General features: G+C 50.0%; 1 protein-coding gene across 2 annotated transcripts in view; it reads right to left on the bottom strand.

The window, feature by feature from the left end:
- sf3b2 (splicing factor 3b, subunit 2) overlaps window positions 1-25,424 on the bottom strand; it is an 80,585-nt gene extending 55,161 nt beyond the window's left edge. Inside the window, exons 1-6 of one of the 2 annotated variants that reach the window (XM_063036661.1) lie at window positions 25,269-25,424; window positions 11,669-11,715; window positions 8,873-8,950; window positions 2,665-2,889; window positions 1,246-1,308; window positions 706-820 (exon numbers count right to left, since the gene is read on the bottom strand). In XM_063036661.1, the coding sequence (XP_062892731.1) occupies window positions 706-820; window positions 1,246-1,308; window positions 2,665-2,889; window positions 8,873-8,950; window positions 11,669-11,715; window positions 25,269-25,368 (628 nt within the window). In that variant the 5' untranslated portion in view covers window positions 25,369-25,424. The remainder of the gene's footprint in view (window positions 1-705; window positions 821-1,245; window positions 1,309-2,664; window positions 2,890-8,872; window positions 8,951-11,668; window positions 11,716-25,268) is intronic. The other variant, XM_063036662.1, reaches the window with a different exon arrangement.
- Between the last annotated feature and the right edge of the window lie 20 nt (window positions 25,425-25,444).

Raw genomic sequence — 25,444 nt, 5'->3', positions numbered from 1 at the left:
GTCCTGGGCACCACAGGGCTGGAGGGAGAGAGACTGGCGGGCTTTCCTTTGTCTCCGGGGGCTCAATGAGGTTGTGAGGAATGCTGAAGATCGCAAGACCCTGTCGGACTTTGATAGTGTAAGGTGCCGCAGGTCCGTTTCCCTTGCTTGGACACCAGACGGGTGGCGTGGGAGCTGAGCAGCCTCGGTTGTAGCAAGAACTAGGCCTCAAGCCGCGTGCTTGCCTGCTGCTGCAGTCCAGGTGAGGAGGCGCCGGAGACATTGTGGCGTGGCATCTGTGCTCGGATGGGGGCTGACCTCTGCCATTGGTGCTGCCCTCCAGTGTTCAGTGACTTTCTTCCCCTCCTACGGGGCGGAAGGGAGGGGGGGGGTGAGGGACTTCCCACCCCATGCCTGTCTCAGGGGCACAACCTTCAATCTATGACTGAGTGGTCACCTCTGCCATCTTCCAGGCTGTTTAACCCCAGTCGGCAACGTCAACCCTGAGGCCAACTCAGGTATCTAACAGTGGCGTGGATCATGTCACAAAGACAGACAGAACAGTGGTGGGGGGGGCGGGCGGGCGGGAGCATCCAACGCATACAGACCAGGGGTGTAGGGGGCTGAAGAGACAGGTCAGATGCACATAGACCAGGGGGGGAGGGACGGGTCAGACACACAGACTGCAAAGCCTTGGGCCGGCAGTGTGGCGAACTGGCCGGTTACCTCGAGGTCCCAGCGTCGGCCGAGGCACGACCTCCAGGGGCCGAGGTCCCTGGTTCCCCTGCTGCATCTGGACCATCTCCTGCTGCTTCCGCTCGTGCTCCAGCATCGCTGCCGCCTGACGGGAGGGAGAGAAGGAAAGAGAGAGAGAGGAGACGGGTGAGTGGTTAGGAGACACGTGGCTCAGCCGCCTGCACAAGCACTCTAGCATGCAACTGAACCGCCATCGCCTCCTCCCTTAACCCCCCCACCCCAATTTACAGGCACCATTCAGGGGCACCTCGTACCTCCACACAACTTGTGACCCTTGCAGGGAGAACTGCGGACACAGAAACAAACTCCAACACTCAGACCTGTGTGTGAACTTGCGCACGGACACACACGTCTCATCGGCAGTCTTCCAGACACACACACCCACACGCGCTCTCTCTCTCTCTCTCTCTCTCTCAAGCTTCCTCGAGGCATCTCCCTGCTACCCAAACCAGGCCGGAGGGGCCGCGGGTTACGCCGAGCTCACAGGCCGCCCCAGACGGATCGTTTTACCCGCTTCTGTTGCTGAAGCAGCTCCTGATCCTTCACCTGATCGTCAAATATCCGCTCGCCGCCCTGGAAGGAGGAGCAGGTCACGAGGTCAAATGTGGCCTCCTTGACGCCATGTGTTGCTGCGTTTTACCCGGAGCGGCGCCCTCGTCTGCCGTGAGGTTAGTCACAGAGTGCGGACAGGTCGTACAGCCCCTGGGAAAAGCGGAACTCAGGAAAACTTTATTCCCGAGCTACCAGGATAGAGATCAGGAATACCACCAGGTTTGTCGCCACAGCCCCGCGCACCCTCCCCCACCCCCCCACGAAAACCATCATTAGCTCAAGGATAGCTAAACCCACTAGCGGGACCACCTCTCAGAGCCCCCTACCTTCGCGGGGGCACATACTGCGCCATCTGAAGGACCACCAGGCACGAGGAACAAACACCAGGAAAGGTGGACACACAAGACAAAGCTTCCCGGAAGAGGGAAGAGCTGGACACAGAGCGGATACAGCGGCAGTGGACAGTTACAGAGCCAACATGCCAGCAATGAATGGGTGGTTCCTACAGCACAGAGATTCCCCTTGCTGGGAAGATCCTGGTGGATGTGACTGTTTAACTCTTGGATTAGAATGCTTAACCGTGACACTCTATGCAGTTTAACAATTTATCTGTTTGTATTTTAAGTGGTTATATGCAAGGAACTGCACCCCACATCAAGCACCACTACCTCGTACGCTTCCTTGTGGTCACCGTATGCATGAGTAGTTGTTCAGTGCGTCACCTCATTCTACCTCAATGCACTGCGTAACGATCTGATCTGTACAAACAGTGCGCAAGATTTTCTCTGTATCTCGGTCCGTGTGACAATAATCAACCAATTCAAGTCAAGTTGTTATACACATGTAACTGCTTAGTGTGCCCCCTAGTGGTCACAGTCTGTATATGCAGCTCAGTGTGCCCCCTAGTGGTCACAGTGTGTATATGCAGTTGTTCAATGCATCCCCCTAGTGGTCACAGTGTGTAAATGCAATTCAGTGTGTTCCCTAGTGCCTATACTAGTATAACTCAGATCTTCTCTTGCTACTGTGTTGTTTGTATAACTACTTTCCCATTGGTTAACCCTTTTCTACAAATTTGAAATCAATTTTCCACATCTATGGGGATAAAATATCTAACCTTGAGGCACCATGCCCTCTTAGCTCTATGTCCCTCTCTCTCTCTCCCCACTTGGTAGACCTCTATCGCCATTCGTTTGAATTTCTAGTTGCTCTAACAAAGCTTAACAAAGTGACCGGGAAGCAGAAGATCGTGTGTGCCTCTGTAAGCACCTCGGGTTACAACAGAATCCATCAGTCCCACATGGCCGTCACTCGAGGTCGACGTCCCGCTGCCAAATCACATTCTGAAACACCCCCCAACCCCCAGTACCCGGTTACCTGCTTGGCCCGCTCCTCCTGCTGGATCAGGATGGCGGCCTGCTGCTGCGCCAGCTTCAGCCGCTCCTCCTCGGAGAGGGCAGATGGGTCCACCGGAGACATGTGGATGCGGGGGCCCATCCCCGGCGGCACCACCCCCATGGGGAAGCCCATCTGCAGGCCCTGAGGGGGATGGGGTATGCGGGACATCCCCATCGATCGCGGGGGCATCTGCATCCCGGCCATCTGCGGAAGACAAGAGGGCGCCCGAGTCAGAAGCGTTCAGCTCCGGTCGCGGTGTTGGAGGAAGGATGTGGAAGCTTCCGAGAGGGTACAGAGGAGATTTACGAAAATTCAGCCTGAATTAGAAGGCATGCCTTTGTGAGGATAGGTAGAGTGAGCCAAGGCTTTTATCTTTAAAGTCATGGCGCAGTACCACACAGAAACAGGCCCTTTGGTCCATCAAGTTCATGCCAAACCATTTAGACTACCTACCCCCATCGACCTGACTCAGATCACAGCCCTCCGTACCCCTACCATCCATGTATCTACCCAAACTTCGCTTAAACATTGAAACAGAGTTCACAAGCACCACTTGTGCTGGCAGCTCGTTCCACACTCTCACAACACTCCGAGTGACCAGCTTTCCCCTCATGCTCCCCTTAAATTTTTCACCTTTCACCCTTAACCAGGGGTCCCTGACCTTTATTGCACTGCGGACCGCTTTAATATTGACAATATTCTTGTGGACCGGCCAACTGGGCGGGGGGGGGGGGGTTCAAGTAGGGTTGCAAACTTTCTCACTCCCAAATGAGGGACAAAAGTAGCAGTCAAATACGGGACACTTGTGTTTACCCCGAGAAAGACTACCATGACCATGAAGCCTTGCGCGGGCACCTGTGTGCGCATGTGTGTACGTGTCGATTTTTTCCCCCTACAAGTCGGTTTTGGCTTAATCTTCCCGATTCTGTTAAGTGAAACTACTTTCTACTTTATATAGGCTGTGTATCTATCACATCATTCCTGCTTTTACTATATGCTAGTGTTATTTTAGGTTTTATGTGTTATTTGGTATGATTTGGTAGGTTATTTCAAGCTCAGTGCGTGACAGGGAATGAGGAAAGGTGCAGCTGACTCATATCGTTTCCTCGCAGCCCAGTAGCACATGCTTTGCGGCCCGGTGGTTGGGGACCACTGCCCTTAACCCATGAAATGTTGTTATTTTGCGCAATTTTGATCGGGGCAGACTGGCTTCACGCCCTGCAGCCAACGAACAACACAGAACCATAGAACCATAGAAACTACAGCACAGAAACAGGCCCTTTGGCCCTTCTTGGCTGTGCCGAACCATTTTCTGCCTAGTCCCACTGACCTGCACACGGACCATATCCCTCCATACACCTCCCATCCATGTATCTGTCCAATTTATTCTTAAATGTTAAAAAAGAACCCGCATTTACCACCTTGCCTGGCAGCTCATTCCATACTCCCACCACTCTCTGTGTGAAGAAGCCCCCGCTAATGTTCCCTTTAAACTTTCCCCCCCTCACCCTTAACCCATGTCCTCTGGTTTTTTTCTCTCCTTGCCTCAGTGGAAAAAGCCTGCTTGCATTCATTCTATCTATACCCATCATAATTTTATATACCTCTATCAAATCTCCCCTCATTCTACGCTCCAGGGAATAAAGTCCTAACCTACTCAACCTTCCTCTGTAACTGAGTTTCTCAAGTCCCGGCAACATCCTTGTAAACCTTCTCTGCACTCTTTCAACCTTATTTATATCCTTCCTGTAATTTGGTGACCAAAACTGAACACGATACTCCAGATTCGGCCTCACCAATGCCTTATACAACCTCATCATAACATTCCAGCTCTTATACTCAATACTTCGATTAATAAAGGCCAATGTACCAAAAGCTCTCTTTACGACCCTCTCTACCTGTGACGACACTTTTAGGGAATTTTGTATCTGTATTCCCAGATCCCTCTGTTCCACTGCACTCCTCAGTGCCTTACCATTAACCCTGTATGTTCTACCTTGGTTTGTCCTTCCAACGTGCAATACCTCACACTTGTCTGTATTAAACTCCATCTGCCATTTTTCAGCCCATTTTTCCAGCTGGTCCAAGTCCCTCTGCAGGCTCTGAAAACCTTCCTCACTGTCTACTACACCTCCAATCTTTGTATCATCAGCAAACTTGCTGATCCAATTTACCACATTATCATCCAGATCATTGATATAGATGACAAATAACAATGGACCCAGCACTGATCCCTGTGGCACACCACTAGTCACAGGCCTCCACTCAGAGAAGCAATTCTCTACCACCACTCTCTGGCTTCTTCCATCGAGCCAATCTCTAATCCAATTTACCACCTCTCCATGTATACCTAGCGAATGAATTTTCCTAACTAACCTCCCATGCGGGACCTTGTCAAAGGCCTTACTGAAGTCCACGTAGACAATATCCACTGCCTTCCCTTCATCCACTTTCCTGGTAACCTCCTTGAAAAACTCCAACAGATTGGTCAAACATGACCTACCACGCACAAAGCCATGTTGACTCTCCCTAATAAGCCCCTGTCTATCCAAATGCTTGTAGATTCTGGCTCTTAGTACTCCCTCCAATAACTTACCTACTACCGACGTTAAACTCACCGGCCTATAATTTCCCGGATTACTTTTCGATCCTTTTTTAAACAACGGAACAACATGAGCCACTCTCCAATCCTCCGGCACTTCACCTGAAGACAGCGACATTTTAAATACTTCTGCCAGGGCCCCCGCAATTTCAACACTAGTCTCCTTCAAGGTCCGAGGGAACACTCTGTCAGGTCCCGGGGATTTATCCACTTTAATTTTCCTCAAGACAGCAAGCACCTCCTCCTTTTCAATCTGTACAGTTTCCATGGTCTCACTACTTGATTCCCTCAACTCCAAAGATTTCATGCCAGCTTCCTTAGTAAATACAGACGCAAAAAACCTATTTAAGATCTCCCCCATTTCCTTTGGTTCTGCACATAGCCAACCACTCTGATCTTCAAGAGGACCAATTTTATCCCTTACAATCCTTTTGCTCTTAATATACTTGTAAAAGCTCTTTGGATTATCCTTCACTTTGACTGCCAAGGCAACCTCATGTCTTCTTTTAGCCCTCCTGATTTCTTTCTTAAGTATTTTCTTGCACTTCTTATACTCCTCAAGCACCTGATTTACCCCCTGTTTCCTATACATTTCATACAACTCCCTCTTCTTCTTTATCAGAGTTGCGATCTTCCTTGAGAACCAAGGGTCCTTATTCCTATTCAATTTGCCTTTAATCCTGACAGGAACATACAAACTCTGCACTCTCAAAATTTCCCCTTTGAAGGCTTCCCACCTACCAATCACATCTTTGCCAGAGAACAACCTGTCCCAATCCACGCTTTTTAGATCCTTTCTCACTTCTTCAAATTTGGCCTTCTTCCAGTTCAGAACCTCAACCCTTGGACCAGATCTATCCTTGTCCATGATCAAGTTGAAACTAATGGTGTTATGATCACTGGAACCAAAGTGCTCCCCCACACAGACTTCTGTCACTTGCCCTAATTCGTTTCCTAACAGGAGATCCAATATTGCATCTAGTTGTGCTGGATTGAACGGAGCATTTCTGGACTATTTTGATGACTTTGTGGCTTGATGTTTTACACTGCGTTTTTCGTGCTTTCTTGCCGTTTGCACAATTTTTATTTTTCTGCGTGCTGGGGGTTTGATGTTTCTCTTTAAACGGGTCCCATGGTTTTTCTGCGTTTCTGGGCTGTCCGTGGGGACAATGGATCTCAGGGTTGAATCTCTGACCTCAACAGTTTTGAGATCTACCGTCACAAGCTGATGCATCGCAGCTCGGTGCAGCAATGGCACAGCAGAAGGAATTGCGGAGTTGTGGAGGTAGACCAGCCTCGCCTCCGTCGACTCCTGTACTTTTCACTATCTTGAGAAGGCAGCCAACAGAATCAGGAAGCCATCTCACCCTCGAGATTCTCTCTTCTCCCCTCCTCCATCAGACAGAAGATACAAAGGCTTACAAACACACACCCCTAGGCTCAAGAACAGTTTCCATCCCACTGTTAAGAGACTCCTGAACGGCCTCCTGTACAAAAAAGGAGGACTCGGTCTCTGCTATCGTGCCTTTGTACCTCATCATCTACCTGCACCGCACTCTGTAACTGTAACACTTTATTCTGCATTCTGCTTTTCCCTTTACATCAACTGTCCCCAATCTGGGGTCCTCGGGTTAATAGAAACATAGAAAATAGGTGCAAGAGTAGGCCATTCGGCCCTTCGAGCCTGCACCACCATTCAGTATGATCATGGCTGATCATCCAACTCAGAACCCCGTACCAGCCTTCTCTCCATACCCCCTGATCCCTTTAGCCACAAGGGCCATATCTAACCCCCTCTTAAATATAGCCAATGAACTGGCCTCAACTGTTCCCTGTGGCAGAGAATTCCACAGATTCACCACTCTCTGTGTGAAGAAGTTTTCCCTCATCTCGGTCCTAAAAGGCTTCCCCTTTATCCTCAAACTGTGACCCCTCGTTCTGGACTTCCCCAACATCAGGAACAATCTTCCTGCATCTAGCCTGTCCAATCCCTTTAGGATTTTATACGTTTCAATAAGATCCCCCCTCAATCTTCTAAATTCCAGAGAGTATGAGCCTAATTGATCCGGTCCTTCATCGTATGAAACTCCTGCCATCGCAGGAATCAATCTGGTGAACCTTCTTTGTACTCTCTCTATGGCAAGAATGTCTTTCCTCAGATTAGGGGACCAAAACTGCACACAATACTCCAGGTGTGGTCTCACCAAGACCTTGTACAACTGCAGTAGTACCTCTCTGCTCCTGTATTTGAATCCTCTTGCTATGAATGCCAGCATACCATTCGCCTTTCTCACCACCTGCTGTACCTGCATGCCCACTTTCGATGACTGGTGTATAATGACACCCAGGTCTCGTTGCACCTCCCCCTTTCCTAATCGGCCACCATTCAGATAATAATCTGTTTTCTTGTTCTTGCCACCAAAATGGATAACCTCACATTTATCCACATTAAATTGCATCTGCCATGAATATCCACAGTAAATGGCGTCTGCCATGAAGGAGTCCAGGCCATAAAAGAGGTCGAGAACCTCTGCTTTAGAGACTACAGATCTGATAGTTTATAAGATTATGAGAGGCAGAGAGCATCTTCTCCCCAGGGTAGAAATGTCTACTATCACAGGGCATGCATCGAAGGTGAGAGGGGGGTAGGTTCAAAGGGGGATGTGAGGGGCAAGTTTTTTACTCAGAGAGTGGTGGATGCCTGGTATGGTGGTAGAGGCAAATACATTGGAGGCTTTTAAGTGATGCTTAGATTGGCAAATGGATGTGAGGAAGATGGAGGGATATGGACATGGCGTAGGTGGGGGGGGGGGGAGAAGTAGTTTTTGAGGGTTTTTGATTTGGTTCAGCATAACACTGCAGGCCAAATGGGCCTGTTCCTGTGCTGTACTATATGTTCTCTACGAAGGACAAAGTGGTAAAAGCTTTCTTTACGACTCCATCTACCTGTGACGCCACTTTCAATGAGTTATGGACCCGTATTCCCAGATCGCTTTGTTCTACCGCACTCCTCAGTGCCCTGCCGCTCACCGTGTCAGACCTAGCCAAGTGCAACAGCTCGCACTGGCCCGCGCGGTGTTCAGCCTCACCTGTCACACGTACGTGGAAACGTGCAGCAAACGGCGCCACAGCTTGCGTCAGGCCAAATCAGCGAGGGTTGCGCTGGGCGGCCCACCGGCGCCGACCTGGCGTGCCAACAACTCGCTTACCCTAACCCGTACGGCTCTGGGACGCGGGGGGGGAACTGGAACACCCGGACGATACCCGCGCAGACACGGGGCGAACGTACAAACTCCTCGCAGACAGCGGCGGGAATTGCACCCTGATCTGTGATCGCTGCTGCCGTGAAGTGTGTTAACTGCTACTGAGAGAGATCCCAGTAGCCAGGATCCAGGGGGTGGGGAACAGAGTGTCCTGTTGGAGTAGCATAAACCCGCCACTGCTGTAATAAGGAAGCTGAACACCTCTCTTTCTAGGGAACTCTCTGGTAACCCGGGCTCTGCTTTGTCCCGGAGGCCAGTTTCTCTCCCCGACAGCTTCACGACAGCAGGCATTTCCCCCCTCTGCTCCGCCAGTTCAGCTCACCTGCCCAGGCATCGACGACATCGGGTGCCCCTTGTCCAGCTCATCCTTACGCACAGGACGGTTCAGGATGGTTCCGGTCTGCAACACAGAATCAGAAGCAGGTTTAATACCACCAGCAGGTGCAGTTAAATTTGCTAACTTTGCAGCAACAGTGCAATATATAATAATAGAGGAAAAAAGCTGGACTATTGTAAGTATAAATAATAAAGGCATCCGTTAGTCTTGCGAGACCATGGATCTGTGCCTGGAAAGTCTTCACTCTCCAGGGCGCAGGCCTGGGCAAGGTTGTATGGAAGACTGGCTGCAAGTCTCCCCTCTCCACGACACCGATGTTGTCCAAGGGAAGGGCACTAGGACCCATACAGCTTGGCACCAGTGTGGTCGCAGAGCAATGTGTGATTAAGTGCCTTGCTCAAGGACACAACACGTTGCCTTGCCTGGGGCTCGAACTCACGACCTTCAGATTGCCAGTCCAATGCCTTAACCACTTGGCCACGTGCCCACTACGTAAATATATAAAGTAGTTAAATAAGTGAAAAAACAAAAATAAAAAAGTAGTCAGGTCATGTTCGTGGGTTCAATGTCCATTCAGAAATCGGATGGCAGAGGGGAAGAAGCTGTTCCTGAATCGTTGAGTGTGTGTCTTCAGGCTTTTGTACCTCCTCCCTGATGGTAGCAATGAGAAGGGGGATTCCCTGAGTGATGGGGGTCTTCAATTTTTAAGGCTGACCTGGATCCCATGGAGAGTAGGGTCCACGATGGAGCTGACTGAGTTTACAACTCTCTGTAGCTTTTTCCAATCCTGTGCAGCAGCCCCCTGCGCCCCCCCCCGGCCGCCCAATATCAGGCAGTGATGCAGTTAAAGGTGCTCACCGCCTGCCAGAGACCAAGGGAATCCAACTGACCTCAACCGTGACGGAGTAGAGGGCCAACACCTCCCTCAAACCAAACTCGGCCATCAAGGAAACAAGTGACTGGAGCAACAGCGACCACAAGTGGTGGGTCGTGCAATATAAATAGGGGAGGTCCTTATCATAAGACTACAGGAGCAGAATTAGGCCGTTTGGCCCATCGAGTCTGCTCCGCCATTTCATCATGGCTGATCCAATTTCCCTCCAGCCCCAATCTCCTGCCTTCTCCCCGTATCCCTTCATGACTAATCAAGCTCTGCCTTAAATATACCCAATGACTTGCCCGTGGGAGGAAAAATTCCACAAATTTTCTGGCTAAGGAAATTCCTCTTCATCTTCAAAATGCTCTGGCTAAGGAAATTCCTCTTCATCTCCGTTCTGAATGGATATACCTCTATTCTGAGGCTGTGCCCTGTGATCTTACACTCCCCCACCAAAGGAAACACCGTCGCCACACCCACTCTATCAAGGCCTTTCACCATTCGATAAGTTTCAATGAGGTCACCCCATTCTCCTGAATTCCACTGAATACAGAACGAGAGCCATCAAACGCTCCTCATGTGATAAGCCTTTCAATCCCAGAATCATTCTCGCAAACCTCCTTTGAACCCTCTGCATGCCAGCACATCCTGGATGAATGGTCTTGTCCCCAAACGCCGACTGCTTATTCCTCTCCATAGATGCTGCCCGACCTGCTGAGTTCCTCCAGCGTTGTGTGTGTGTTACTACCCTCTTCATGTGATGTCGTAGACCAGTACAGGCCCTTTGGCCCACGATGTTGTGCTGACCCTGTAACCTATTCCGAGATCAATTTAATCCCCCCCCCCACCCGCATCTTTCATCCATATGCCTCTCTAAGAATCTCTCAAATATCCCTCATGTATCTGCCTCCAGATCCACCCCCGGCAGTGTGCTCTACACGCCCACCATTCTGTGTACAAGAAATGTGCCTGACGTTCCCCTATGCTTTCCCCCAACCCCCTTAAAATTATGCCCCCTCGTATTAGCCACTTCCTCCCTGGGGGGGGGGGAGAAAAGTCTCTAGCTGTCCACTCGATCCATGTCTCTCATTTTGTACACCTCTAACAGGTCACTGCCGATCCCCTCTCTGAGCTCGCTGAACCTCTCCTCACAAGACCTACTCTCTAATCCAGGCAGCACCCTGGCAAATCTCCTCTGCATCCCTCACTGAAAGCTTCCGCATCCTTCCTAAAGGGCGACTAGGACTGGACAGAATATTCAAAGGCATAAAACGCTGGAGGAACTCAGCGGGTCAGGCAGAGTCTACGGAGGGGCCTCAAAGCTGACGTTTCTGGACGAGACTGGATGCCTCTCCATAGATGCTGCCTGACCTGCTGAGTTCCCCCGGCATTTTGTGCGTGTTCCTCTGGATTTCCGGCATCTACAGAATCTCTCTTGTGCTTATGATATTCCAAGTGTGGTCTAACCAGGGTTTTGAAGATACGTAACATAACTTTGCAGCTCTGGAACACCATCTCCCAACTAATGAAGGCCAACACCCCATAAAGCTTCTTAACCACCTATCAACTTGTGTGGTAACTTTTCGAGAGATTGACATCTGTTCCTCCACACTGCTATGAATCATCCCATTTGCCCCGTATTCTGCCTTCAAGTTCGACCTTCCAAAACTTTATACTTTCCCAGATCGAACACCATCTGCCACTTCTCAGCCCAGCTAGGCCCCGTTCCACACCATCTACGACAGAGCACTAGAGGGCCCTGCTTTCCCGAACGCTGTCATGCACCCAAGATCGGGAGGCGCAAGTACAACTGCCCACGCCACGAGCACACGGGCGAGTCGGAAGCCAGCGGCAGGCCAGGTGGCAGCCACCGAGAAGGCATCAGCGGGTGTGGACGCACTCACTTGTAAACTGTACTTCTTCAAGCGCTCGATGAGCTCCTCCCGCACACCTTCCAAAACAAAGACACAGGATGTTAGAGCAGAGAAACTGCGACTGGCAGAAGCCCCTTCCCACTGCGATTTCAGCACTCAAGTTACAATGCCCCTATCTGCAGTACTTTTTGGAAAGACAGCAGTAACAGGGGACACCCCCTCCCCCCAGGGTCGGGAAATTCACCCTTACAGAATTCACAAATCATCATCCAATCAACCAACATGTATATTTCTCTCCTGGAGCCTCAGGTCCATCGTAGATTTATGGGAAAGACGTGGAAGCTTGAGATTGGAGATTCACCAGGATGCTGCCTGGATCAGAGAGCACGTCTTATGAGGAGAGGTTGAGAGAGCTGGGGCTTTTTTTCTTTGGAGCGAAGGAGGACGAGAGATAGTGTACAAGACGACAAGAGGCATAGGTAAAAGTGGACATCCAGAATCTTTATCCCCAGGGTGGCAATGCCTAATACAAGAGGACATATTGGACTATATCCACCACCACCTGTTGCTGGGCATTGGTGTCTCCACAGCAGGCCATGATGCAACCAGTTAGGACACTCTCCAATGTGCACCAAGAAGTTTTTAGTGACATTCCAAAACTAGGCAAATTTCCAGGAAAGTAGATGTGCTGTTGTAGGGGGAAGCTTAGGGGAAATATCTTTTTCCCTTTTCAATATTTTTATTATTAATTTCTACATAAAGAATGCAGAGCACAAGTATATACTATAAGATAAAATATCAGAACAGTTGAATCACACTTGCAATCTCATTACTCCATATTCATGTAAATTAAATCACAATATTGAAATATGATAATTTTATTATTATACAGAAAAAAAATCTAAACCCACTACCAAGATCAAAGCTGCTTGGTAAAGAAAGAAAGGAGGAAAAAAATCCTGATCATATAGTGAAATATGTTATTAGCCAACATCTGTACTTTAACAAATCAAAGATTTTGAAAATAGCTCAAAAATGGTCCCCAGGGGAAGATCAGAAGACCTTTTTTGGCGAGTGGAAGGTGTTGCCAGGGATGGTGGTAGAGGCAAATACATTCGGGACATTTCACAGACTCTTAGATAGTTCAAAGTAAATTTACTACCAAAGCACACATCACCATACACAGCCCCAAGTGTCATTTTCGTCAAGATCCCAGATTGTTCCCAGATCCCAGAATGCCATTTCCAGTACACAAGTGTAAAGGAGAATTAAAAAATTGTTACCCTGGATCCGATGCAGCAGAACCTCCCCCACCCCGGGCAAGGTAAAGAACACAGTAATAAAAGAAAACAATAAATATAAATTCATAAGATAGCTTATAGATATAGATTGATTGCATGCCTGTAAAGTTACGCTAGGCACAGGAGTGTCTGTATGCAAGGCAGGAGAAAACAACCTGGGGTCCGCCGACTGCTCGGTTAATTGCAGGGGTCCACGGCATAAAATAGAGTGGGAAGCCCTGACAAAAGGGGACTTGGACAGGAAATGGTAAAACAGTGGTAGAGGGGTGTATTAGTGCAGGGAGGTGTTGATCAGCCTTACTACTTGGGAAAAGTAACTTTTTTTTAAAAAATGAGTCTGGTGGTCCTGGTGTGGACGCTACGTAGCCTCCTCCCTGATAGGCACATGGATGAAAGAACAGTGGAGGGTTATGTGGCAGGGGAGAATCAGATTGATCTTAGAGGAGGTTAAGGTGACAGCACAGAGCTGTGAAGCAAAGCGTGCAAACCACATCACGGGCCGAAGGGCCTGTACTGGACTGTTCTATGTTCTACATTGGGGTGTCTCTCTCACACACACACACACACACACACACACACACACACACACGGACAGGGCCTCCCAGCAACTTTTATGCCATGGACCCCTACCATTAATCAAAGGGTCCGTGGACCCCAAATTGGAAACTCTGTTCTAGGATCGCAAATTATCCACACATCAGATTTAGCCCAGTACGTCACGGGCAAAGCCCTCCCGGCCATTGAGCACACCTACATGAAACGCTGTCGTAGGGAAACAGCATCCATCATCAGAGATCCCCACCACCCAGGCCATGCTCTCGTCTCACTGCTGCCGTCAGGTTGAAGGTACAACAGCCTCAGGACTCACACCACCAGGTTCAAGAGCAGTCGCTACCCCTCAACCATCAGGCTCTTGAACAGAAGGGGAGAACTACATTCACTTGCCACTCCATTGAGATGTTCCCACAACCAGTGATCTCACTCTTTATCTTGCTATCTCAGGTTCTCTTTACTTATTGACAGTGGTCCCCAACCACCGGGCCGCAAAGCATGTGCTACCGGGCCGTGAGGAAACGATATGAGTCAGCTGCACCTTTTCCTCATTCCCTGTCCCGCACTGTTGAACTTGAACACAGGGTTGCCAACTGTCCCGTATTTGCCGGGACATCCCGGATATTGGGCTAAATTGGCTTGTCCCATACGGCGCCGCCCTTGTCCCGTATTTCCGCCGCTAAGGTAGAGCGTTCGCATGAAACCTTTCGTGCCGAAATGGCGTGAAGCGAAGAAGCAATTACCGTTAAGTTACATGGGAAAAATTTTTGAGCGTTCCCAGACCCAGAAAAAAACCTACCAAATCATACCAAATAACACATAAAACCTAAAATACCACTAACATATAGTAAAAGCAGGAATGATATGATAAATACATAGCCTATATAAAGTAGAAATAATGTATGTACAGTATAGTCGGGAAGATTAAGCCGAAACCGATTTGTGGAAAAAAAATCAGCACGTACACGCATGCCCACGTCACATACGTGCATGCGCACACAGGTGCCCGCCCAAGGCTTCATGGTCATGGTAGTCTTTCTCGGGGTAAACCCAAGCGTGTTGTATTTGACTTGCTACTTTTGTCCCTTATCTGGGAGTGAGAAAGTTGGCAACCCTAACTGTAAAAGACATGTTGAGGTGAGTTTAACCCTACTTGAACACACCCCCGCCCCCTAGTCCACAAGAATATTGTCAATATTAAACCGGTCCGCGGTGCATAAAAGGTTGGGGACCCCTGTTTATTGCATTGACACAGTTTGTCATCTTCTGCACTCTGGTTGATCTTTCATTGATCCTGTCATAGTTTCTACTCTATAGATTTGCTGAGGATGCCCGCAGGAAAATTAATCTCAGGGTTGTATGTGCACATGCACTCTGATAATAAAAGTTACTTTGAACATTAAAGTTTTGCAACCTGCAGGATTGAAGACAAACTAAGGTTGGAAATCTGATCTGAAACAATCTCTCAACACTGCCAAACAGAGCTGGTTATCACTACAGCAGGCAGAAGCCGGAGGTCCATGAGCCAGTCCTCATTAGGGGGTCGTTAGGCGGACAGGGTCAGTAGCTTGGTGCTAACATATCAGAGGCTGTGTCCTGGGACCCCGTGTCCACGCCAGGGTGACGCTATAGCAGAGCTATGTTCTGCCCACACTCTCGTACGGGTCAGAACGCTGGCGCACGACAGAGAACGGCCTTGCCAAGATGTCGGCATTCCACACCACCAGCCTCCGGCAGACCCTCCGTATTTTCTGGCCAAGGAAGTTCTCCGACCGCGCCCTGTTCCTTCAGCCTCACCGAGGGGACATGGCCACAATCACGATGAGGAAATGCTGGCGATGGACTGGCCCAGTGATGAGAGGTGGGGCCGGCTCCATCGTCGAGACAGGGCTTCACCGGACCCCTGGAGGGCGGAGGAAACGCAGGAGACCAAAGGGCACCATGCCATTGAGGCAGAAATGAGGGCCCTGACCCACACCTGGGCACTACAGAGACAGACAGACAGAGATGGAGCAACACACATCAAAGTTGCTGGTGAACGCAGCAGGCCAGGCAGCATCTCTAGGAAGAGGTACAGTCGACGTTTTGGGCCGAGACCCTTCGTCAGGACTAACTGAAGGAAGAGCTAGTAAGAGATTTGAAAGTGGGGGGGGAGGGGGAGATCCGAAATGATAGGAGAAGACAGGAGGGGGAGGGATGGAGCCAAGAGCTGGAAAATTGATTGGTAAAAGGGATACGAGGCCGGAGGAGGGACAGGATCATGGAACGGGAAGCCTAGGGAGAAAGAAAGGGGGAGGGGGACAGCCCAGAGGATGTGCAAGGAGAGTAGTGAGAGGGACAGAGGGAGAAAAAAAAAGAGAAAAAAAGGGAAAGAAAAAAAAATGGATGGGGTACGAGGGGGAGGTGGGGCATTAGCGGAAGTTAGAGAAGTCAATGTTCATGCCATCAGGTTGGAGGCTACCCAGACAGAATACAAGGTGTTGTTCCTCCAACCTGAGTGATGCAGGATCTTCATTGTTGACCCAAGCACCAGAATCAGCAGGAAACAAGTCATCCTGGTACCAGCAACTTCATTTCCCATCACTAGTAAGCCATGAGAAGATGGTGGTGAACAGTCTGGCATGGACCAGATGGGGCAAAGGATCTTCCCTGTACTCTACAATTCTACCCGATCCCTCCGCCTTTTTTTCTGGTGGAGTACTTCAGATATCAAAGATCACTGAAGACCCCCCTTCAGAACTGCTTCCTCTCACCTTAAACCTGCCGAATACCTCTACCGCTGGGGGAGGGAGAAGAATCTCGGCCGTCTGCCCTACCAGGAGCGCCACGTAGCGGTAGCGATTAGCTACGACGACTTGAGGCGTTCAAAGTTTGGAGCTTAATTCGGGTGTCCTCTGGACGGAGTTTGTACGTTCTCCCCGTGACCGCGTGGGTTCCCTCCCACAGTCCAAAGACGTGCCGGTTAGTAGGTCAATTGGTCACTGTGAATTGTCCGGTGATTAGGTGGGTCGCCGGGCAGTGCGGCTCGCAGGGCCGGAAGGGAGATTTCTCCACTGTATCTTCAAATACTCATTGACCCAAAATGTTAGATTTTTTAGATTAGATTATGACACACAGTCCTCCTTTACTGTCATTTAGTAATGCATGCATTAAGAAATGATACAATGTTCCTCCAGAATGATATCACAGAAACACAAGACAAAGCAAGACTGAAAAGCTGACAAAAACCAATTATAACATATAGTTACAACAGTGCAAAGCAATACTGTAATTTGACAAAGAACAGACCATGGGCATGGTAAAAAGAAAAAGTCTCAAAGTCTCTCGAAAGTCCCATCATCTCACGCAGACGGTAGAAGGAAGAAAAACTCTCCCTGCCATGAGCTTCCAGCGCCGCAAACTTGCCGATGCAGCATCCTGGAAGCACCCGACCACAGCCGACTCTTGAGTCCGTCTGAAAACTTCGAGCCTCCGACCAGCCCTCCGACACCGAGCACCATCTCTGCCGAGCGCTTCGACCCCAGCAACAGGCAATGCTGGAGGAACTCAGCAGGCCAGGCAACAAGAGTACAGTCGACATTTCAAGCCGAGACCCTTCGGCAGGACGGAGAAAGAAAAAGATGAGGAGTCCTGCGGAAGGTCTTGGCCCGAACCGTTGACTGTACTCCCCTCACCCCCCATTGATGCTCCCTGACCTGCGGAGTCCCTCCAGCATTGTGTGTGTGTGTGTGTGTTGCTCGGATTTCCAGCATCTGCAGATTTTCTATTACTCCTGCCTGACCTAGTTATTGTTCTAAGCATCTCCTGGCTTTGTATTACCACCCATCACCGTGGTGCTGAAGACCAGCTAAATGCAAGCCGGGATTGTATGGCGTGTCCAGGGAGGGGCAGCAGCTCTGGTGAAGGGGCTTGTCGTGTCCATTCTGGGGCAGCTCGCTCACCTTTGGTCCCCACCGGACACTCAGCTCTCCCCTGTGGCTCCAAGTAGCTGTTTGCATGGGATAGCAACCCACACCCCGGTACTCCGCTTCGACAGGCAAAGTAGCCAGCGGGGCCTCGTAGCCCGGGGGGCACGCCTGTCGTAGCACGCGAAACCAGCTCCGTGCAGACGAGATCAACGGTGACATCCAACGGCCAGGAGTTGAATCGAATTTGTTTCAATCTTACATCCGTCCCATGACGTGGGGGAGTAAAAATTTTTGCATAATAACTGTGTCGCAATGTAGACCTGTGAATTTAAAAGTCTAATGGCTTGTAGAAAGAAACTGTCTCATAGTCAGTTGGTTCTTGCTTTAATGCTGTGGTAGCGTTTGCCAGATGGAAGCAGCTGAAACAGTTCATGGCTGGGGTGGCTGACGTCCCCGACAATCTTCCAGGCCTTCTTCACGGGCCAGCCGCTGTATGCCCTCAATGAAGAGAAGCTCACATCCACAGATGCGCTGGGCTGTCCGTACCACTCTCTGCAGTGCCCAGTGATCAAGGTTGGTGCAGCTCCCGTACCATGTTTTACAAGGACAGCGAAGGGCACTACACGGTCCGGAAGATGCCTCGGCCATCCGCAGTCTGTGACGACCTTTCGCACCTCCAGATCCTGGCCTCCAAGGTCGAGGGAGTGGAACTGCCCTGGTGCAGCAGATCTTCCCCGCGCAGGTCTGCTGCCATCATCGGATACGATGGGACAACCACCAAATCGAAGCCCGCATCGCTCTTCAAATCGCAAAAGGGATACTCCCTTCAGGAGGCCTTCGAGCCACTCCGCCATCAGCAGCCCCGATTAACCCGAACCTAATCGTGGGACAATTCGCAGCGACCAACTAACCTGCCCGGTACGTCTTCGGACTGTGGGAGGAAGCCGGAGAAAACCCACACACAGGGACTCCACTGAGTTACTGCCACCTTCCTGTCAGCTTGAACCAGTCTCGCCATTCTGACCTCTCTCATTAACAAAGCGTTTTCACTCACAGAACTGCCGCTCACTGGATTTGTTTTTTTTTGTTTTGTTTTTCACGCCATTCTCTGTAAACTCTAGAGACTGCTGTGCATGAAAATCCCAGGAGATCAGCAGTTTCTGAGATACTCGAACCACCCCATCTGGCACCAACAATCACTCCACGGTCAGAGTCACACTTCTTCCCCCATTCTGATGTTTGGTCTGAACAACAACTGAACCTCTTGACCGTGTCGGCGTGCTCTTATGCTTTGATGCTTTTGAGTTGCTGCCACGTGATTGGCTGATTTAGATATTTGCATTAACGAGCAGGTCTACCAAATAAGGTGGCCCACCTAGTGTACAATGCATCTAAAAGTATATCTTTATCGGCTTTCAAAGGCTAGTCCTCGGTTTGTCTGCCCTTTTGTTTTCAGTTTAAAAGTCAAAGTAAATTTATTATCAAAGAGATTCATTTTTGAAATACAGGAAAATATTGAAATACAATAGAATTTATGAAAAATATACATAAAGTCTGATAAAGTAAAGGCATCCGTTAGTCTTGTGAGACCACGGATCTGCGCCTGGAAAGTCTTCACTCTCCAGGGCGCAGGCCTGGGCAAGGTTGTATGGAAGACCTGCAGTTGCCCATGCTGCAAGTCTCCCCTCTCCACGACACCGACATTGTCCAAGGGAAGGGCATTAGGACCCGTACAGCTTGGCACCGGTGTCGTCGCAGAGCAATGTGTGATTAAGTGCCTTGCTCAAGGACACAACACGTTCCCTCGGCTGGGGCTCGAACTCACGACCTTCAGATCGCTAGTCCAATGCCTTAACCACTTGGCCACGTGCCCACTCCTTGCAAAATGGTGCCAGGAATTGAACTCTGAACCGCGCAATGCCCCGGGAAGCTGCAACGGCGTCACAGAAACCACTGCGGCCCCCAGTCTTACCGGGGCAGGAAGAGGGATGCGGGGTGCAAGTTCACAGCGGCCCCGCTGAAGATGCTCACTAGTTTTGTGCGGGTTGAACAGCTTCCGTGCTGCAGCAAAAAGTCCTGGAGACGTTGCTAGAATTACACAGGGACCCCAGGTTACAGATGGCCACACAGTTTGGTACACACATCATCTAAAACCTTTGATTAGCTTTCGTGGTCAGGGAGCCAGACAGAGACGCAGCTTTTAACAACAACTAAAAATACCCACGTACGTATGGCCACTCGTCACGTCCTCAGGCTGTGAAAAATCTGCCCCGTTTCAGCTTGGTCTGGACATAAGTGCACAGGAGATCCAGCAGACGCAGGAAATCCAGAGCAACACACACACTAAACGTCGGAGGAACTCAGCAGGTCAGGCAGCATGTATGGAGAGGGATAAACAGCCGACGTTTCGGGCTGAGACTCTGGGACAGAAGAGGGACGAAACCACAGTAAGAAAATGGGGTGGAGTACAAGCTGGGAGGTGATAGGTGAGGGGGAAAGTGAGTGCGTGGGGGAGGGCCAATAAAGTAAGAAGCTGGGAGGTGATTGGTGGAAGAGGGAAAGGGTTGAAGAAGGAGGATTCTGATAGGAAAGGACAGTGGACAGAGAAGGAGGGTCACCAGAAGGAGGCAAGGAGAAGAGAAGGGGGTGAGAGGGTAATCAAAAATGGGTGGGGGGGGGCTACCTAGACAGGACGAGATGTTGCTTCTCAAACCGGAGTTTGGCCTCATTGCGGCAGCAGAGACGACCAAGACAAGGCACACCAGAATGAGAATGGGTGGCCACTGGGAGATGCTGCTTCAGTGGCGAGCAGAAATAGAAGCTTTGGCCAATAAACTGAACCGTCACACGGCCAAATACAAAAGCCATTCGGCCCATCAAGCCCGCTCCTGGCGCTCAGCAAGTTCGAAACTGATCGGCGACGCAAACCCCGAGGCGGCGGGGATCGCGGGTGCAGGAAGCAAGAGAAACAAATCTGAAAGAAGCCAGCAGACCGAGCAGCATCTGCGGGAGGGGGAAGGAATGTTCCGCATTACGGGTTTGGGACCACCCTGAAAACATCCAGCATGGCCTGCTGAGTGCTTGCATGTTCTCGATGTTCATTCTACCATTCGTTGGCGCTGGCAGGCGGGATGTGGATTTCCCTGAAGTAAACGGAACATTCTGGAACATACGCATCACAGTTCACTCACGGAGCAGTGAGCTAAACACTGGCCTGTCTCTTGCCCCCGGCCCTGACATCCCGACACTTTAATCTGGCCCAGTGCTCAAATCGGACAAACCGCCCGAAGCTTGGCCGATTTAAGCGCCGGAGTTCAGCTCGCTGTTCTGTGAGATTTACCTCTGCGCTGAACTGAGACCGTGGCCTGCAACTAACGGGCTCCTAGCTCGGCTGTGACCAACTACTCACTTTGCACAATTTGGTTTTTTTTCCCTCCACATCGGGAGTTTGACTGTTTTTTTTAAAATGAGTTCTTTTGGGTTTCTTTGTTTTGTGACCGACTACGGAGAGGAATCTCAAAGTTGTATATAGTATACGTACTTCAAATAGTTTGTTGCACCTTGTGACCACATTAGGTAGCATTTTTTGCCATTTTTAGTACTTCTGTTTTTTTTTTAAAAAACAAGGCTGAGCTGCTAGCTCGACGCTCAACCCAGGGAAAGCACCCAACCTTCAACCCTTCAAACTTGGAAAGCACCCAAGGAGCCAGCCGGATTCGAACCCAGGCCCACTCGGCTCAAAGTCCAGTGCTGATGCCACCACACCACCGGCTGGCTAATACGAGCAGTAATGCTGCGCAGTTCTATTTCACCGCTATCTGATAGGACAGGGGGCCAGAGGACGCTGAATCGAAGTGACATTTAAATCCGGGCCCCAAAACAATCCCCAGCCACCAAGAAAAGTGCCAGAGCTAGACTTAAACACCCTCCAAAGAATGAAGTCCTAGCTTGGAACATAGACCTCTGCAACACAGTACAGGCCCTTCGGCCCACAATGTTGTACTGACCTTTTAATCTAACCCTTCGTTCCTACATGGATCTCCATTTTTCTTTCATTCATGTACCTAGCCAAGAGTCTCTAAATGTCCCTAATATATCTGTTTCTACACGTGTGGGCAGGTGGCCCAAGTGGTTACGGCGTTCGACTAGCGATCTGAAGGTCGCAAGTTCGAGCCCCAGCCGAGGCAGCGTGTTGTATCCTTGAGCAAGGCACTTAATCACACATTGCTCTGTGACGACACCGGTGCCAAGCTGTATGGGTCCTAATGCCCTTCCCTTGGACAACATCGGTGTCGTGGAGAGGGGAGACTTGCAGCATGGGCAACTGCCGGTCTTCCATACAACCTTGCCCAGGCCTGCACCCTGGAGTGAAGACTTTCCAGGCGCAGATCCATGGTCTCGCAAGACTAACGGATGCCTTTAATCTGTTTCTACCACCACCCCGGCAGGGCATTCCACCACTCTCTGTATAAAGAACCCGCCTCTGGCAATCCCCCCCCCCCCCCCAATAACCTCCGTAGCGGTTAGTGCAATTGAAGCTCGGGACATCAGAGTTTGGGGTTCAATCCTGATGCCACCTGGAAGGGGTCCGTCCGTCCTCCCCATGGGATGCGTAGACGTCCTCCCACATTCCAAGGACATGCAAGTTAGTAGGTTATTGCAAAGCGTCCCGTGATTAGGCTAGGGTTAAATCAACGGGGCAGTTCAAAGGGCTGGGAGGGCCTGACCCGCTCTACGTAAATAAAAACTCCTCGAACTGCAATCCGTACATCCTCGGATGGAACGACCTGCAAATTTCAATCTACGTACAGCCAGCCCTCCGTATCCGCGGGGGTTTGGTTCCGGGATGCCCCCGGGGAATACCAAATTCCGCGGACGCTCAAGTCCCGTATATAAAACGGCGTAGTACTTGCATATAACCTACGCACATCCTCCCACGTACTTTAAATCATCGCTAGATTACTTATACAATGTAAATGCTTTGTAGAATAGTTGTTATACTGTATTGTTTAGGGAATAATAACAAGAAAAAAAAAGTTTGTTCATGTTCAGTACAGACGCAACCATCGTAGCTCCTCTGGGAACGCTGATGCTGCCTCGGCATCAGCCGATACCGATTCTCCCGTGATCTTTATGTTCTTGAGGCTGTAGTGCCTTACGTAGCCAGACAGCCATCCCTTACTAACCTTAATCTCCTTCCTCTCGCTCACAACACAAGTAGCGAACAAACGAGATGCGAGGTGAGCAATGCCCAAACAACGAGTAATACTTCTAATCATCTCTAGATTGCAGTACTCTATGCTCCCTCTTCGCCTTTGGGGAATTGCCTTGACCACTTAATTGCTTTTTAGGAGCAATTTTTCACAGAAACGAAGGGTGCACACAACACAAGTAGCGACCGAACGAGACGCGAGGCGAACAATGTTCAAACGACGAGTGCTGGAGAGAGCACTTCCGGGTTTTTTTTTCCCGATCCCAATCCGCAGATGCGGAACGCACGGACATAGTCATAGTCATACTTTATTGATCCCGGAGGAAATTGGTTTTCGTTACAGTTGCACCATAAATAATTAATAGCAATAAAACCATAAATAATTAAATAGTAATATGTAAATTATGCCAGGAAATAAGTCCAGGACCAGCCTATTGGCTCAGGGTGTCTGACCCTCCAAGGGAGGAGTTGTAAAGTTTGATGGCCACAGGCAGGAATGACTTCCTATGACGCTCTGTGCTGCATCTCGGTGGAATGAGTCTCTGGCTGAACGTACTCCTGTGCCCACCCAGTACATTATGTAGTGGATGGGAGACATTGTCCAAGATGGCATGCAACTTGGACAGCATCCTCTTTTCAGACACCACCGTCAGAGAGTCCAGTTCCATCCCCACAACATCACTGGCCTTACGAATGAGTTTGTTGATTCTGTTGGTGTCTGCCACCCTCAGCCTGCTGCCCCAGCACACAACAGCAAACATGATCGCACTGGCCACCACAGACTCGTAGAACATCCTCAGCATCATCCGGCAGATGTTAAAGGACCTCAGTCCGCTCAGGAAATAGAGACGGCTCTGACCCTTCTTGTAGACAGCCTTGTGGATACAGAGGGCCGAATGTATTAATAACATCCAGAGAAAGACTCTTGCTTGCCCAGAGTCATTGAGATCTCCAGCCAACACAAACAACTTCAAATCACCACAAACTACATTCTTCAGTGCGCGCACTGGTGGGAGTGAAACCGTCTGTTCAAACCCAGGCTGCCAAGTCAAGTGTTTTTGTTGTTTAACTTCAGACCAGGGTGTAAAGCACAGGAGTACATACAATAACTGAGGGAAGTAAGAATTAAATCCCCAAATGAATTACGCATAGATATCAAGTATTTTCCAAGAGGACCACAATCTTGTTGTAGGGTTTGCATACTTGCGTGCCTCAATGACCCAGAGAGCTATGCTGGCTGGAGTCAGGGCTTTAATCTTTGGCTCTTGGTAGGGTCACCCATGCCAAACAGGTCAAAGGGTAGAGGTCAGACTGGATCCACCGGTCCTCCAGGTTCAGGGGTTCAGCTCAGGACCGACAACCCTGACTGGTCAAACAAAACTGTTACAAAAACAGCAATGAAGGATCCTCCTACATCTGCGGGCAACGGTATTCCTGGGCGGGAGGAGAACCAGAATGAGGAACGGAAGGAGAGGCGGGTGGAGAAATTGCCAGAAATAGGAGAAATCAACATTAATGCTGTCGAGTTGGAAGCTACCCAGGCGGAATATGAAGTGTTGCTCCTCCAATCAGTGGGGCCTCAAATGTAGCAGCAGAGGAGGCCAGGGACCTCAGTGAAGAGATGGAATCACCGGTTTGACTGAAGGATGAGGACTGATCCTGCAGAACCCCAATCTCATTCTTCAAGCTGAAGGACACACAGCCAGCTCGCACCGCAACTGACCAAATCAGTCGGGCAAAAGAACTTCATGCCTCACTTTCTGAATAGTTTAATCCATTTGACGAGACCGCAGAAGAATACTTTGATCCTGAAGGGTTAGATTCAAGCTCATAAGGCCAGTGAAAACTCAGCACCCCACACCCCTATCAGTGACCCCGACTCCAGCCCCTCTGAAATGGACAGTCCTCTCCCCAACTCTCTCTCTCCTTCCCCTCCCACAGGGGGAAGGGCTCAGTTCTCTCTCCCCCCCCCCAACTCCAGTGAGGGCTGTGCTCTCTTGCTCGCCCGTCTGATAGGACAAAGGGGTAGACCTCACCCATCCATCCTCATCTCCTACCCGACAGGGGCAATGCTTGCTCTCCCCACCTGCCATTCAGGTGGTCTGACAGGGTCAGTGCATCTCCCCACCTCTTGCAGCACCCTACCCCTCCAAAATGGGCAGTATCCAGAGACCTCACGATCTCTTTTGTCCTTCCAAAGCAATAATGCCCCCTTTCTACTCCCCAATTATCACCAACATGTTACGAAGTGACACAGAGACAAAAATGGCTCACTCACTCCTTACAAAATTAATTTGTTTCTACAGATGTTTAAAACAGCTTACAATAACACGGCAGTTCATTTTTAAACAAGCGCGCATGCCTTTCGTCTTATTGTACGCTTGGGTTTTAATGATTTCACCGGTTAGGCTTTAGTTGTATGGATTTATTTTAGTAAGTCGTCTGTTTACTTATCGTCTTTCAAATGCAATGAGCAGACCTCTGGGCCGAAAGCAGGGCCTGGGGGTAACGCTGCCTATCCTGTCTCTTCTCCCCACCCCTCAGCCTACAGGCAACTAGCCGCCAGGAACGCGAGCTCCAGGCTCCGGATGCCCCTAGGCCGCAGTATAAGCCTCGGTTACGGTTACGACTACTCCGGGGAGCCGGCGGTCTGGTACCTTGTGCGGGGAAGCCGATCTCGCTGAGCTTGGCCTGCAGTTCTTGGATGCTCCACGTCCCCAGTTCGGGCACATCCACCCCGGGCGGCGCATCCGCCATCTCGCTTTCGCCACTCTCACCGTGGCAAATGTCGCCGCTGATTCAATCAAACCTGTTTATCGCAGAACACCAGCCC

This window comes from Mobula hypostoma, chromosome 30 (genome assembly GCF_963921235.1).
Source record: "Mobula hypostoma chromosome 30, sMobHyp1.1, whole genome shotgun sequence".
Lineage (NCBI taxonomy): Eukaryota > Metazoa > Chordata > Chondrichthyes > Myliobatiformes > Myliobatidae > Mobula > Mobula hypostoma.
Note: the sequence above shows the minus strand (reverse complement) of the source record. Positions and strands in the feature narration are given on the sequence as shown.